The sequence below is a fragment of the Pseudonaja textilis genome, chromosome 1, assembly GCF_049901715.1.
Source record: "Pseudonaja textilis isolate UNSWEBS1 chromosome 1, rPseTex1.2, whole genome shotgun sequence".
Lineage (NCBI taxonomy): Eukaryota > Metazoa > Chordata > Lepidosauria > Squamata > Elapidae > Pseudonaja > Pseudonaja textilis.
In genome coordinates this window covers 164,928,069-164,941,892 of record NC_141990.1, presented here as the reverse complement: position 1 = coordinate 164,941,892, position 13,824 = coordinate 164,928,069, and the positions used below count along the sequence as shown (strand labels likewise).

At 38.2% G+C, this 13,824-nt stretch overlaps 1 protein-coding gene across 3 annotated transcripts in view; it reads left to right on the top strand.

Annotated features, from left to right (window-relative positions):
• The first annotated feature begins 4,054 nt into the window (after positions 1–4,054).
• UNC80 (unc-80 subunit of NALCN channel complex) overlaps positions 4,055–13,824 on the top strand; it is a 185,781-nt gene continuing 176,011 nt past the window's right edge. For all 3 annotated transcript variants that reach the window (XM_087941122.1, XM_087941060.1, XM_087941004.1), the window contains exons 1-2: positions 4,055–4,446; positions 7,139–7,187. In XM_087941122.1, coding sequence (XP_087797248.1) covers positions 4,355–4,446; positions 7,139–7,187 — 141 coding nt within the window. In that variant the 5' untranslated portion in view covers positions 4,055–4,354. The remainder of the gene's footprint in view (positions 4,447–7,138; positions 7,188–13,824) is intronic.

Genomic DNA, 13,824 nt, shown 5'->3' with positions numbered 1-13,824 from the left:
GGTAAGCAACATGAGAACAACCACCACAGAAGCTGTCATCAAGGAACTCAACAAGCTATTCTCAACCCACGGCCTCCCAGATGTAATTGTATCTGACAACGGGCCCCAGTTCACCGCGCTACCCTTCGAAAGATTCCTAGCGGAACGGGGGATATGGCACGCGCTGACAGCGCCGGCTCATCCGGTGGCGAATGGGAGGGCAGAACAAATGGTCCAATTTACGAAAAAGACAATTAAAAAAATCGAAACCGGGGAAATACAGGACAAAATCAACAGGATGCTATTCATACAACACATAACCCCGAACACAACAACGAACAAGAGCCCGGCAGAGCTGCTTATGGGGATAAAGCTATGATCACCACTTGACCGGCTGCACCCCACATACAACCCGGAAAAATCGTCCGGCTCCTCCAGCAAGCACCGAACGTTCGCACCAGGAGACGCGGTATATGCAAAGAACGTCACAGGGGACCCACTCTGGATACCGGCAATGATAACCCAGGTAACGGGTCCCCGCTCGTACCGGTTACTAACGAACGACGGGCGAGCATGGAAACGACACATCGATCAGCTAAGATCGAGAACCACCACGGGAAATACAACCGACATGCAATTACACAGAAATAGAGAACCAGGAGCAGAGGGGGAACACCAAGGCACCAACCAAGAGGGGAGGGAAAACCCCAAAAAACAAAACAGACAACCCCATCAAAAAAGAAACCAGGAATACTCACCAACCGAAGCACCAGGAGATGACCCGCTCGAAGCCTCGCCTGGAAGAAGCAGCCAAGCCAGCTCAACCAGCCCGGGGAGCCCAAGCGGGAGCAGCGAAGCCAGCAGCTCGACCAGCCCTGGTAGACCAGGAGGGAGCTACGGCGAGAGGCCCGACTCACCCTTCCAGGTGGTTCCATCGACGAGGCAGAGAGCAACACAGACCCCAACCGAACCGGCCGGCGGCCAAGAGACAACTAACCTGCGCAGGTCCAGTAGGCAAGTATGGAGCCTCGCCTACTTATGGGACTACGTCACGTAGGACCAAACCAAGAGGGGAGGGGTGTTCTGTATATGTATTTGCATTCTTGTAAACCTGCACTTCTGATTGGCTAAACGCACAGCACTTGGATTGGTCGAGTGCGCGGCACTGATTGGCCGTTACAAAGCAACCGCGATTGGCCGAGCCAATCGCGGGTGATTCGAACGTCTGTCATTGGCCGCGGCGCCCGGCACCAGTTCAATATAAGCCGCCACACTCCAAGCCGGCGGCCAGATCCAACTTAAATAAAAAGAGCTTTAAACCAGTCACTGCCTCGCGTCTCTTCTTGGGACCGATCGTCCGACATAACATGACCAATTAACAGGGGTCCTGACAAGGATTTTTAACATCTTCCTGCAACTGGCTAGAGTTCGATCATGCTTGAAAGCAGCCACAATCATCCCAGCTACGAAGAAAGCAGCCATAAACAGCCTGAATGACTATAGACCCATTGCACTGACATCTTTAGTGATGAAGTACTTTGAGAGACTGGTCCTACAACACTTCAGGTCCTGTCTTCCACCAAATTTTGATCAATACCAGTTTGTTTATAGAAGCAATGGGTCAACAGGGGATGCAGCCACCACTGCTCTACATACTGCATTGAGATACCTTGAGATATCTGGGAATTATGTCAGAATGCTTTTTATAGGCTATAGCTTGGCCTTTAATACCACTTTACCAGGCATCCTCATTGAAAAGCTGACTGACCTGAATTTCCCTCCCCTCATTTGTGACTGGGTTAAAGACTTCCTGATGGATCGTTCACAAATACTAAGGGTTGGGCCCTTTACATCCTCCACCCTGAAGCTTAGCACAGGCTCCCCTCAGGGCTGTGTGCTCAGCCCCTACCTGTACTCGGTGTATACACATGACTGTATATCCTCTAATCCATCCAACATCATAATAAAGTTCACAGATAATACAACCATGCTGGGTCTTATAACCAGAAGGGACGAATCATCAAACAGGGAAGAAGTCCAGAAGCTATCCACATGGTGTTCAAAAAACAACCTGCATCTAAACACTAGCAAGGCAAAGGAGATGTTGCTGGATTTCCAGAAGCAAAGAGAGGAACCTGCCCCACTGTATATCAAGGAGGGATGTGTGGAGAGGGTTTCCTCTTTTAAATTCTTGGGAGTTCTTATTAGTCAAGACCTCACCTGGAAATACAACACATCCCTGGTGGTTAGGATGGCTCAACAGAGACTTCATTTCCTTAGAGACCTGCAGAAAAATCAGGTGGAGCAATGGCTGATGACTTCTTTCTATCAGTCCATGATAGAAAGTATCCTTACATAATGTATAACAACAGTATAGCATGCTGGTTTAACAGCCGCGGACAGAAAGGCACTATAGACAATGATTAATTTGGCACAAGAAACCATTGGTTGCCCTCTAACACCACTTGATGACATCACCAGGTCCCGCTGTTTAAGCAGAGTAAGGGAGATACTTAGGGATGATTCACACCATGGCCAGTGTCTCTTTTCACTTTTACCATTGGGCAGGAGACACAGAAGTACAGCCAGCCGGACAAACAGGTTTAAAAACAGCTTCTACCATGGGCTGTCAGACTCCTAAACACAATATAGCACCACTAACAGATTAATATGACGGATTTCACTGGTGCCAATGTAATGTGTAATATGTATATACCATGATATAAGATCATACACCAGAGTAATATACCTGTTGCACAGAATATGACGTACATATGGAAATGTATGACTAGTTTTTTTCCTAACTACTTGTATAAGGATTATTCCTTATATTATTCATGTTGTCTTGTATTGTTGTATGGACTGCACCGGTAGAGGCTAAACCAATTTCGTTGCATACATGATGTACTATGACAATAAAGGCTTTGAACTTTGAACTTTTAAAAAAGTCTCTAAATCCCTAATCAAGAGATAAAACTCAAATGATAGAAAATTCAATTATATTAGAATAAAACAGATTTGTTGGTTTATTTCTTTGTTGGTTGGTTGTCTCTCATAAAATCTCATAGTCTTTCTGTGGATATCTGGGGTTCCGTAGAATATAGTTTGAAAAGCTCTGCCCCACCTATTGCAGGGTAGGGAGAGACAGGGCTACGGGAGAGAGAAAACATTCTCATCGGAGTCCTGGAGAGCTGCTGCCAAGTCACAAGGCTATAAGGCCAGGAAAGCTCTCTAAATGTGCAGCTGTCCTACTTATTTATTTTTTATTTTATTTATTTTTATTTGTCAATTGCTTACAAGATAATAGGTATAAGTAAAAACATAGTTATGGATACATGGATACATATAAGAAAAATAAAAGAAAAAATAAAAGAAACAATAGGACAGGGATGGTAGGCATGTTGGTGCACTTATGCACGCCCCCTACAGACCTCCTAGGAAAGGGGTGAGGTCAGTAGTAGACAGTCTAAGGTTAAAGTTTTTGGGGTTTGGGGAAAAAAAACGCAGAGTCAGGTAGAGTATTCCAGACATTGACCACTCTGTTGCTGAAGTCGTATTTCCTGCAATCAAGTTTGGTGCGGTTAACCTTGAGTTTGTATCTATTGTGTGCTCTTGTGTTGTTATGGTTGAAGCTTCATTGACAGGTAAGTCATTGCAATGCACTTCACAAGGTTGCTGTGGGAATAAAATAGGAAGAGGACTGTTGTGTACTGTGACAGTGATACTGGTTTGCTTCAATTTCGACAGATACTTCTGATTAAGGAGGAATTTTCAGCATTTACTTTCTTTGTCTTTTTTCCCCAGAAATATGACTCTATCAGCAAGTTAGTTGTTACTATTAGCCCACTTCGAGCCAAGAGTGAAATATTACGCATATACACGAACTCAGTTGCTGAGTCCCTTGAAGGAGCCATTCTGGGGAACGAATGAATTCGAGTTTATGGTTGTGAAGGATGGAAATTCGAGAAGCCCTTGCTGCTCCTCAAACTTTCCACTTCAGATCGGAGAGTTTGCCACCCGTGCGTGGCGCCGCTCCTCCCCATCGTCGCCTCCCTCCCGCCCCGCCCCGCCCCGCCCGCGTCGGTATCCCCTTGACACATCGCGCGCAGGTCCCTTCGCGCTAGTTGCTGGCCACAGAAGGAGGTTCTGAGGGAAGGGAGTCATGCGGGGCGGGGGGCGACTATCCTCTCGTCCTTGGCTGCCGCCGCCGCCGCCGCCACTGCCGCTTCCCCGCAAGCTGCACTGATTTCTCCCCGCTTGGCTGCGGCCGCTGTTTTTGCAGCCATTTTGCACCAGAGGAGCCGGAGGCAGAGGGGGCTGCGGCGGCGGAGCAGAGACATGGGCTAACAGCTGTTGCGGCACAGGAACCAGCACCATGGTGAAGAGGAAAAGCTCAGGAGGCCAGGACCAGGAGAGCGGCCGAGGGGTTCCGCTGCCTATCCAGACCTTCCTGTGGAGGCAAACCAGGTAAGGGAGACTAGGGGGCGCTGCCGGCTAAACCTCGCTGGGATTCAAGGGCTGGGATGCAAGGAAGAATTGCGGGCTCTTCGCCCGGCTGTAGGTTTTTGATTCCAAGAGACCGAAGCCAGGACAATGAGAAGCGACCTTTTCTTTAAATAGTCAGCTCTGCTTTAGAGGGACAGTCATTAGATAGCAGCAGAGATAAGAAACCTCGGACTCTTTGCTGCCCTCTATTGGTGATCTCTATTTGGGCGCTGAGTTAAGATACATCCATGCTCTCTCCTTTCTCTCAGCCTGCACCTGAGGTCTCTGCCGGCCAAGTGCCAGCGCTGCATGCCATGAAACCACTTCCTCAATGACCTCTAATCAGTCAAGGTTGCAGCAGGTGTCAGGGGATGTTGTGCTATCTATCCAAAGAAACACCAGAAAATCCATTTTGCAACTGGAGTCAATTGCTAGCATTGCACAAGAAGATGCAATCGGGGAAACTGTAATTGACCCCTGGAAAATCATCTCAAGTCCCACAAATAACTTCCCTCCTCCCATCTTACTCCCCAATTGGGCATGTTTGGAATTGAAGCTTCAGCTTCCCATCTTCACGAGAGTTGAGAAAAGCCATACAGTAACCATTACTAAAATGGTTCAGCAAAAGAATAAATTATCTTATTGTATTAGTTTTAACTGTCTGTATACATGCATTGTCTATCTATGAACATCCCTTCTTTCCCAGTAAAATTGAACATTAACATCCTATGGAAACTCACCCCCAAGTCATTAAAAACTATATTTACCTATAATAAAACATCAACAATGGCAAGATTAAACTACAAGTAATTCTACCATGTCTTAGGGATGTGATTTCCTGGTGTCTTCCATCTGACATAAATGCAGTTCAATAAAAGATTAGTTGATTCACCTAATGTTTATGATAATGATTATGTATGCACAATTTAAAGGATTTCATATAATAAAAGTCACTATATAACAAGCACTTTATATTTCACAACAAAAACCTCAGCTGATTCTTGCTGACAATGGTAAGATAAGATTAGTTTATTGTATATATAGTATATATCATAGAAGACAATAAGGTTGAAGGTCTCATGGCTCACCTCTTCCATATTTACAGGCTACAACTTTTCAGACTGTAGCCTGTGGACTGATCAGTTCTTTGTGTCATGGTTAGTAGGGATGGAGACATGGATGGCATTGTGTTGTTGGAGGGTAGACAAGATCATACTTTGGGTACCATCTAACTTTATCATTCCGCTCCCTCCATCAGACTTGATTCAGATGTTCATCATCATTTTCGAATGTTGGTGGGGTACTTGATTATTTCTTATTTGATGAAAAATAAGTATTACACAAATTAACTCAATTCAGGTGATTCTTTTTTTTTTTAAGGCATATGATAAACATCTTAGATAGACAGCTGGATTATTATTCACTTCATGCTGCTGACATTTTTGAGGGCTCTTGCAGCCCCTGTCCTAATTATTTAAAATGTAAAGTGGCTGCAGAAGAAAATAAAATAAATTAAACAAAAGGCAATCTCAGAGCTGGTACTGAGTATCTTGGGGTCCTGACATTGAACAACTTTACCAGTTTGTCATGACAACCATTTTGGGAATGGGCAAGCACCATCTTATGGCAACCAGCTTACTTGAGCATGCACAACACATGCTCAAAATCTCCACTGTGCTTTCAGGCTGGTAAATCGGAAGCACTACTGTCCAATCACATCACTTGTTGCAGATTTATTAATGCTACTGGTTCCTCCTCATGTAGAACCTGGAGAACCCAAGGATTCAAATTATACCTCTTATGGATAGGGTTTTTTTTTCTTTAACTGCAGTCCCATCCCATATCTATCAAGAAATATATCATGTACAGGAAATGGCATTGGGCAGGAATATGCAACTTTCTTGTGGGCAAGAAAGAAAAAATGCTTTTCACTTTCAAGAGCACAGGGGGATATAACTAGTGATGCCATTATAATTTGGACTGATTATAATATAAATATTTAGCCTTTGGAGGAAGTGGTTAACAGAGCTAAATAGGTATACATATTTTGCACTGTTCAATCCGTCTGTTAAAAATGTTGGCTTTATTTTGGCAGGGTGCCTGAGGATTTTTAACCCTCTGCTGTATTTAAGGCATCCACTTAGCATCTAAGATTCCCTCTCTGGGATCCTAAACTTTATTTAAAATGGGTGCTGGAGCTCATATATCAGGTTCTGCACTTATGGTGTACATTTGCTTATTATAAGAATTGTATCTTAGAAAATGTTCTCCATAGCAGACACATAGAGATACTTGCTAGCTTTATAGCACGGGATTTCAAGAGCCCTGGTGGCACAGTGATTAGAATCAATCTTGCTGCCTAATTCTGTCCACAGCCTGGAGTTCAATCCTGACAGGCTCAAGATTGGTCAGGCTTCCATCCTCCCAAGGTTGGTAAAATGAGGACCCAGATTATGGGGGCAATATGCTGACTCTGTAAACGGCTTAGAGAGTGCTGTAAAAAGAGCTATGGCAGTGTATAAACCTGAATGCTATTGCTAGTGCTATTTTGAAATGACACTATATATTTCTAACTAGTCATCAATTTAAACACACATATACACTTATAATAGCTCAATAATTGTGCCAATTATACCTAAAATCCTGTTTTAACAACATCTATGTCTTTTTTCAGTGCATTTTTGAGACCCAAACTGGGAAAGCAATATGAAGCTTCTTGTGTGGTATGTGATTTTTGATGTTCTTGATTTACTGATGTGCATGAATTGTTTGCTTCTAATATGAAATTCAGGAAGCTATGTTCAACTCAGTGGGCCAGACATACTACTAGTTTCACTACCAATAGTTAAATGTTTGATTGAGGCAGGTTAGAACCATGGTTTCTTCTTTGAATAGCTTTTTACTACAGGTAAATTTTATTTTTTTCACAGTGATACTTGCAGGAAGAATACATATATAATAAACCTGATCAAACTGCATTTGTCCCAGAGAAATGTATGAGAGACAACATTAGACATACATTGAATGTTATTGACAACACAAATCCAAACAATCAAACAATGCCTGGGATCTTTTTGTAGGCAGAAAAAGGTTTTGACAATCTAGAAAAGTCTTTTATGTTTGAAGTTTTGAAAAAGATGAATTGTGGCTCCAACTTTTTAAATAGCTAAAAAGCATTTTTAAATGGAAAAATGCTGACTAAGACATTAGCAAAATATTTTTTTATTAAATAACATAAAATATATGATTTTTATTGGAACAATGTATCATGCCAAAGGGGACAAACTAAAGCTGCCCCATCTTGTTCATTACTTTTACTAACAATATAATCATTGGCAATGAAAATATATTAAGAAAATAAAATTTCAGAAGTTAAACTAGCAATTCAAAAACATAGACTGAAATTAAATTTGTCTTGCTTACTGCTGCTATCAAAATGAAGATTTAATTTTCTTTTACAAAGGATTGAAAATAATAGATAATGAACTACATATACTACAGGAAGACAAGATCATGTTTAAAATTTTACAAGATTGGAAATAGAATTGAGTAGGATTGAAATAGGACAATTTGGGCTACTGAGTGAATTGTAATGGAGAGGCAATTTGTTGTATTCTTCATATTTTTAAGCAGTTTATTGTTTAGTGTGAATTGTACAATGAAATCTTGCTCTTGAATGCACTCATTCTTGAAGCTGATTTAATGCCTTGTATTAACTGGCTTATATATAAATGCTTGCTTTAAAATATAATCCATCTCTCTCAAACATTCATTGGATTATTTTCATCTAATTGGTAGCCTCTAAAAGAATAATAAATAGATTCATTATTTTGCTCCTTGTATTCTTCTTTTTTCTAATTTCTCAAAACTATTCACTATACACTGATAAAAGTTGTACACAGTTTCATAAAAATATATATTTGAAAATATTGCACTAAAAAGCATATTTGGGCTAAATTGTGTTTAAATATATAAGGGTATTGTGTTTAAATATATAAGGGCAGGAAAAATATATATTTGAGGTATTGATATATTGTGAATAATTTTGCAAATTTCAGAATAACATGTAAATTGTAAGAAAAGACAGGAAAAATTGATATACCAGTTACTGGGTTTTTGCTGATTTTTTTAAAATCAAAAAATCATATAAACATCTTCCTCTTAAGATTTTGGTAGCCTCTTATATTGTTCTTTGAGCAATCCAGTAACATGGTTTCTTCATGTTTATTTAGCTTTTGGCTACTGCCATATTTAGAATCAAGCTCCCCCCCCCCCAGGAATTTACTACATTTCAATTCATCTAATATAATTTAGCCAAGAATAAAAGATCTGGGAATAACTTGAATGATTTAGTTCATTTGGACAAGAACTCACTATCCAGTTACTGGATAGAACTCTTACTTCATTTCTATTTCCAAATATGGAGCCAGAAACATTTGCCATTCACTATAGATTCTTGGGTGTTTTTATCCCAGTGAAATGGAAGAAAGCTTCAGATACTAACTGAAAAAAGTCATGGAGGAGGAGATGTGAAGGCAATGGCTGGCCAATTGACAAGAGAACTAGGGCTGGGGACTAAGGGAAGGAGGATAGAGCAAACTTTCCAATTAAAAAGAAAAATCTCTGAGCAAGAAGCCACACTTCCACATCTGATCAAATTTTAGCAAGCTAGCGTCCATAGGATTTTAAGCACAGATCTCACTAGAGGAAACTTCAACAAGAATTCAATGAAACTCCTCTGAAATTATAGAAATCTGAAGAGTAGGAGGCAGAGAAAATTGGTATTTATTTCTACCGGTAGTTGTGAAGATTGACTGGTCTGAGGTATCTGATCAGATCTGCTTCAGAACAGATATTTAACAGGGCTGTGTAGCCTGAAAAATGATGAAGTTAATTTATTAAAATAAGATGAAAGTCTTCTGTTGGAATATTCGGCCCTTTCCACATTTGCACATAAGCTATTCTGGCTGCTGTTAGAATATGTAAAGTTATGCAATTTATCTTTTTGGGGGTATTGGTCTTTGATTATTCCCAATAAATAGAATTCTAATTTGAGTTCAGTTTGGTGTCCTGTGATTCCTTGTATCCAATCTTTAATTTTGTTCCAATAGATCTTGGCCTTAGGGCATAGCCACCACATGTGGTTAGAAGCTACCGTCGACTTTTTGGCATCTCCAGCATTTTGGGCTAGTATTTGGGTATATTTTGGCTAGTCTTGCTGGGGCTAAGTGCCATCGGTAAAACATTTTGTATAAATTTTCTTTATATGTCGAGACTGTTGTTAATTTATAATTCGTGCTCCATAATTTTTCCCATTCCTCTAAATCTATATTGTGTCCGAAATTCTGTGCCCATGCTATCATAGTATTTTTTACCATTTCCTCTTCCATTTTGACGTCTAACAGGTATCTATATGTTTTGGATATTAATTTTTGTTCTAGTCCAATTAAAATTTTATCTAATTGATTTTGCCCCTTATTAAATCCAAATTCTTCTGAGTCTGTTTTATATCTGTTTTGAATTTGAAGATATCGATTACAATTCCCTGTTCTTTAAGTTCTTGATTTGATTTTAGTTTCCCTTGGGTATCTAATAATTCATTATAATTTATCATTTTCCCTAAGTCCAATCTTTTCGGGTGTATCATGGCCTCCATGGTTGACAACCAACGTGGTACTTTCATATAATGCTTATTCTTAATTTTCCTCCATGTGTGTATGAGTGAATCTCTTATTAAGTGTCAATTAAAGTAGGCATGTGCTTTGCCTTTTTTCTCCCACAGGTATGTGTGCCAACCTTCCAGGAGGTCATGACCTTCTAGTGTTAATATTCTCTTATCTTTTAATTTAACCCAATCCTTGACTCAATTTAATACCATTGCCTTATAATAAAGTTCCCATTTCGGTAGCCCAAAACCACCTCTGCTTTTACTATCCTGCATCAGTTTTAATTTAATGCGTGGTTTCTTACCCAGCCAGACAAATTTGGTTGTTATTTTATTTAATTCAATAAAAAAATGTTTTTCCTAATTTTATTGGGATCATCTGAAAGAGATACATCAATTTTGGTAAGATATTCATTTTTAACACTGCAATTCTGCCTAGTATTGATAATTGTAGTTTTCTCCATAATTCCAATTCTTTCCTAATTTGTTCAATTAATTTAGTATAATTGTCCTCTTTAACTGACAAACACCTAGTGGATAGCCATATTCCCAAATATTTTATTTTTTTTCACTCTGTAGTCCCATTTTATTTTGTAGTTTTATTTTCTGTTTTGCAGTGCAATTTTTGACTATCATTTTAGTTTAGTTTTTATTTATTTTTAATCCTGCAACTTCTCCAAATGTTTCTATTTCATGAAGTAGTATGTGTCCATTCTGTATTGGTTGTTCCTCTATGAATACAAGGTCGTCTGCAAATGCTTGGACTTTGTATTCTTCATTTCTGATTTTGATCCCGTTTATTCTTGAATTTTGTCTAATTGTGACAAGTAACACTTCTAAGGATAAAATAAACAGCAGAGGTGATAGTGGGCACCCTTGTCTCACTCCTTTGCCTATCTCAAACTCATCCGTACGGTCTCCATTCAGTAACATGCTTGCTGTTTGGTTGGAGTATATGGCTTGTAGTGTTTTTTCTATATTAGTGCCGAAATTCTTTTTTTTTAATTTGCTGTAGCATAAACTTCAAATTAAGATTTTTGAAGGCCTTTTGTGCATCAAGAAATATTAATGCTGCTTGCTTTTCAGGATGTGCTTTGTAGTATTCGATTGTATTTAACACTATTCTAATGTTTCTAATTTGTCTATTTGGCAGGAAGCCATTCTGGTCCGAATATTTATTTATTTGTTTGTTTGTTTGTTTGTTTGTTTGTTTGTTTGTTTGTTTATTTATTTATTTATTTATTTATTTATTTATTTATTTAATTTATATTGCCGCCTATTTGCCCATGGCGACTCAAGGTGGCTTACACAATATAAAATCATATTTAAAACAAAAAATAAAAATAAAAACAATAAGAACTAACAAAAAGAATCAAATAATATAATCTCACTTAGAATTGGTTTCATTCTTTCTGCTAATATTGTCATAAATATTTTATAATCTGTGTTTAACAGCAAAATTGTTCTATAGTTTGAAATCATTTGTTGATCGGTACTTTCCTTTGGAATTAAGGTGACGTATGCCTCAGACCAGGACTTTGGTAGTCTAGCTTCTAATAACGCCTCATTATATAAAATCTGCATTTTCAAATGAGGTCAATACATTACTTAGAAGACTACCAGCTAGCTTCTCAGGAAAATAAGTTATGATTCACAACCAAGATGATTCCTGATCTAGAGAAAGCAGAATAAAAATTTAGAGATTGATGAGTACTGCTAGTTTTTGACAAATGCAGAATATTATAGGAGTCATTTTTCCATATTCTTATACTTTTTCTAATTGTTATAGTTTTCTTCTATTTTATCTTCTCATAGTTTGAGCATATCTCCTGGTCTCCAGCAGAGAGAATATTGCTGCATACAAACTTTGTCATGGACATGACCATCATATCAAGTGGGGCTTTTAAAGTAGAAATGTAACATTTATTGCCTGAGCTACCAGCTGTATATATTAAGCCCTTTAGGGTTGTCAGGATGATCTGCCCTATTTTCCAGGACTGTTGTTCTTGTAATTTTTCCTTTAAAAAAATATATATTTTATTAATTTTCCAAAGTTTAAAAACATAAAATAAAACTATATGCATTGTTATCAACATCAAGATATCTTTTACATTTCCTTACATTTTTCAATATATGGTTACTTATTCCATTACCATTACATCTTACTCTTGTTACAAATCAATATATTTCATCTTACACTTCAATCTTTTCTATAACATATATACATATTTACATACTTCCTCATTCTTTTCCTAATTGTCATTTTCTTTTCTTTTTATTTCTAAACCACTCATACCAGGCATCCCATGCTCTATAATGTTTTGAATCTTCTTTAATTTTTAATTTCAACGTTAGCCTGTCCATCTCTATCCAGTCTATTATTTTCTTTATAACCATGCCCTCTGATGGTATCCTGTTCTCCTTCCAAAGTTGCTCATACGAAATCCTTGCAGCTGTTAATATATGTAATATAATGTACCCATCTTTTTTACTGTATTCTTGTAATTTTTTCAAGGTCAGAGTGATATAACCATAACCAACGAGGATTACATCAGGGTTTTTTTAATTGAGTATATCCTATGCATTTTTATGAGTTGCCCAGCTAAAGTCACTGAAATATGTGATGGCGCACTATTTTTAGAATATCACTTTTCTATTTCTCATATTTGTCACTATAATTACATCATTTAAAGGTCAATTGCATTTCCCAACAAGAAGGATATTCAGAACTGTGCCAGTTGCAAGGAGAGTGGCAGTAGACCTAGGGCAGTATAATCAACGCTGCAGTCCTCAGATTGACTTAAACAAAATATGATTAATTGAAGCTTAAAGGATTGTGCATGGAACTTTATAAAAATTTGTCTCATAAAAATTGTAGTTAACTAAGTCATCAATTGTTTTTCTGTCATTATTTTCTTAAGATGGGAATAGAGATCTAAACTGATGCATTTAATGTCCAAGCCATTGCTAAGAGATTTTCTGGAAAAAAATGTATAATAGTAGATTGATGGCTTACAGCTCCTATGTTACTAAAACATACAATTATCTGTTTCTGCTCAATGTTAACAAGTAGATAAAAAGATAATCTCTTGCAGTACACATTCCTTCTACCAGTGAGGTAGTCATCACTGCAGGGTTTTTTTTTAATTTTAAAAAATTAAAGTATCACTGCAGGTTTTTAAGAAGAGACTGGACAGCCACTTGTCTGGAATGATAGTCGCCTGTTTGAATAGGGGGTTGGACTAGAAGACCTCCAAGGTCCCTTTCAACTCTGTTACTTTGTTATTCAGGCACTGAATCCAACATATGGGGACACATTTATTCAAGGGGAGCCCACTAATTTCTGAGTAAATGGTTCTGCTGTTAAACTAAATATGATTTTACCCCATCATTCAATCAGAATTTGCCATCCTGTAATTTAAATCTCTTTCTACATACATTGCTTCTTTGATTCTTTGAGTTTGATTTTCTTATGGGTAATAACTTTTTTGGTATTTGAAGAATGCTATCATATCAATGCCTCCCCATATTGTTGTTGTTTTCTCTCTCTTTTAAAATAAATTTTATTAAGTTTTCAAAATTTAAAAACATAAAACTTTATACATTGTTATCAACATCAAGGCATCTTTTACATCTTCTTACATTTTTCAATATATGTAGTTACTTATTCCATTATCATTACATCTTACTCTTGC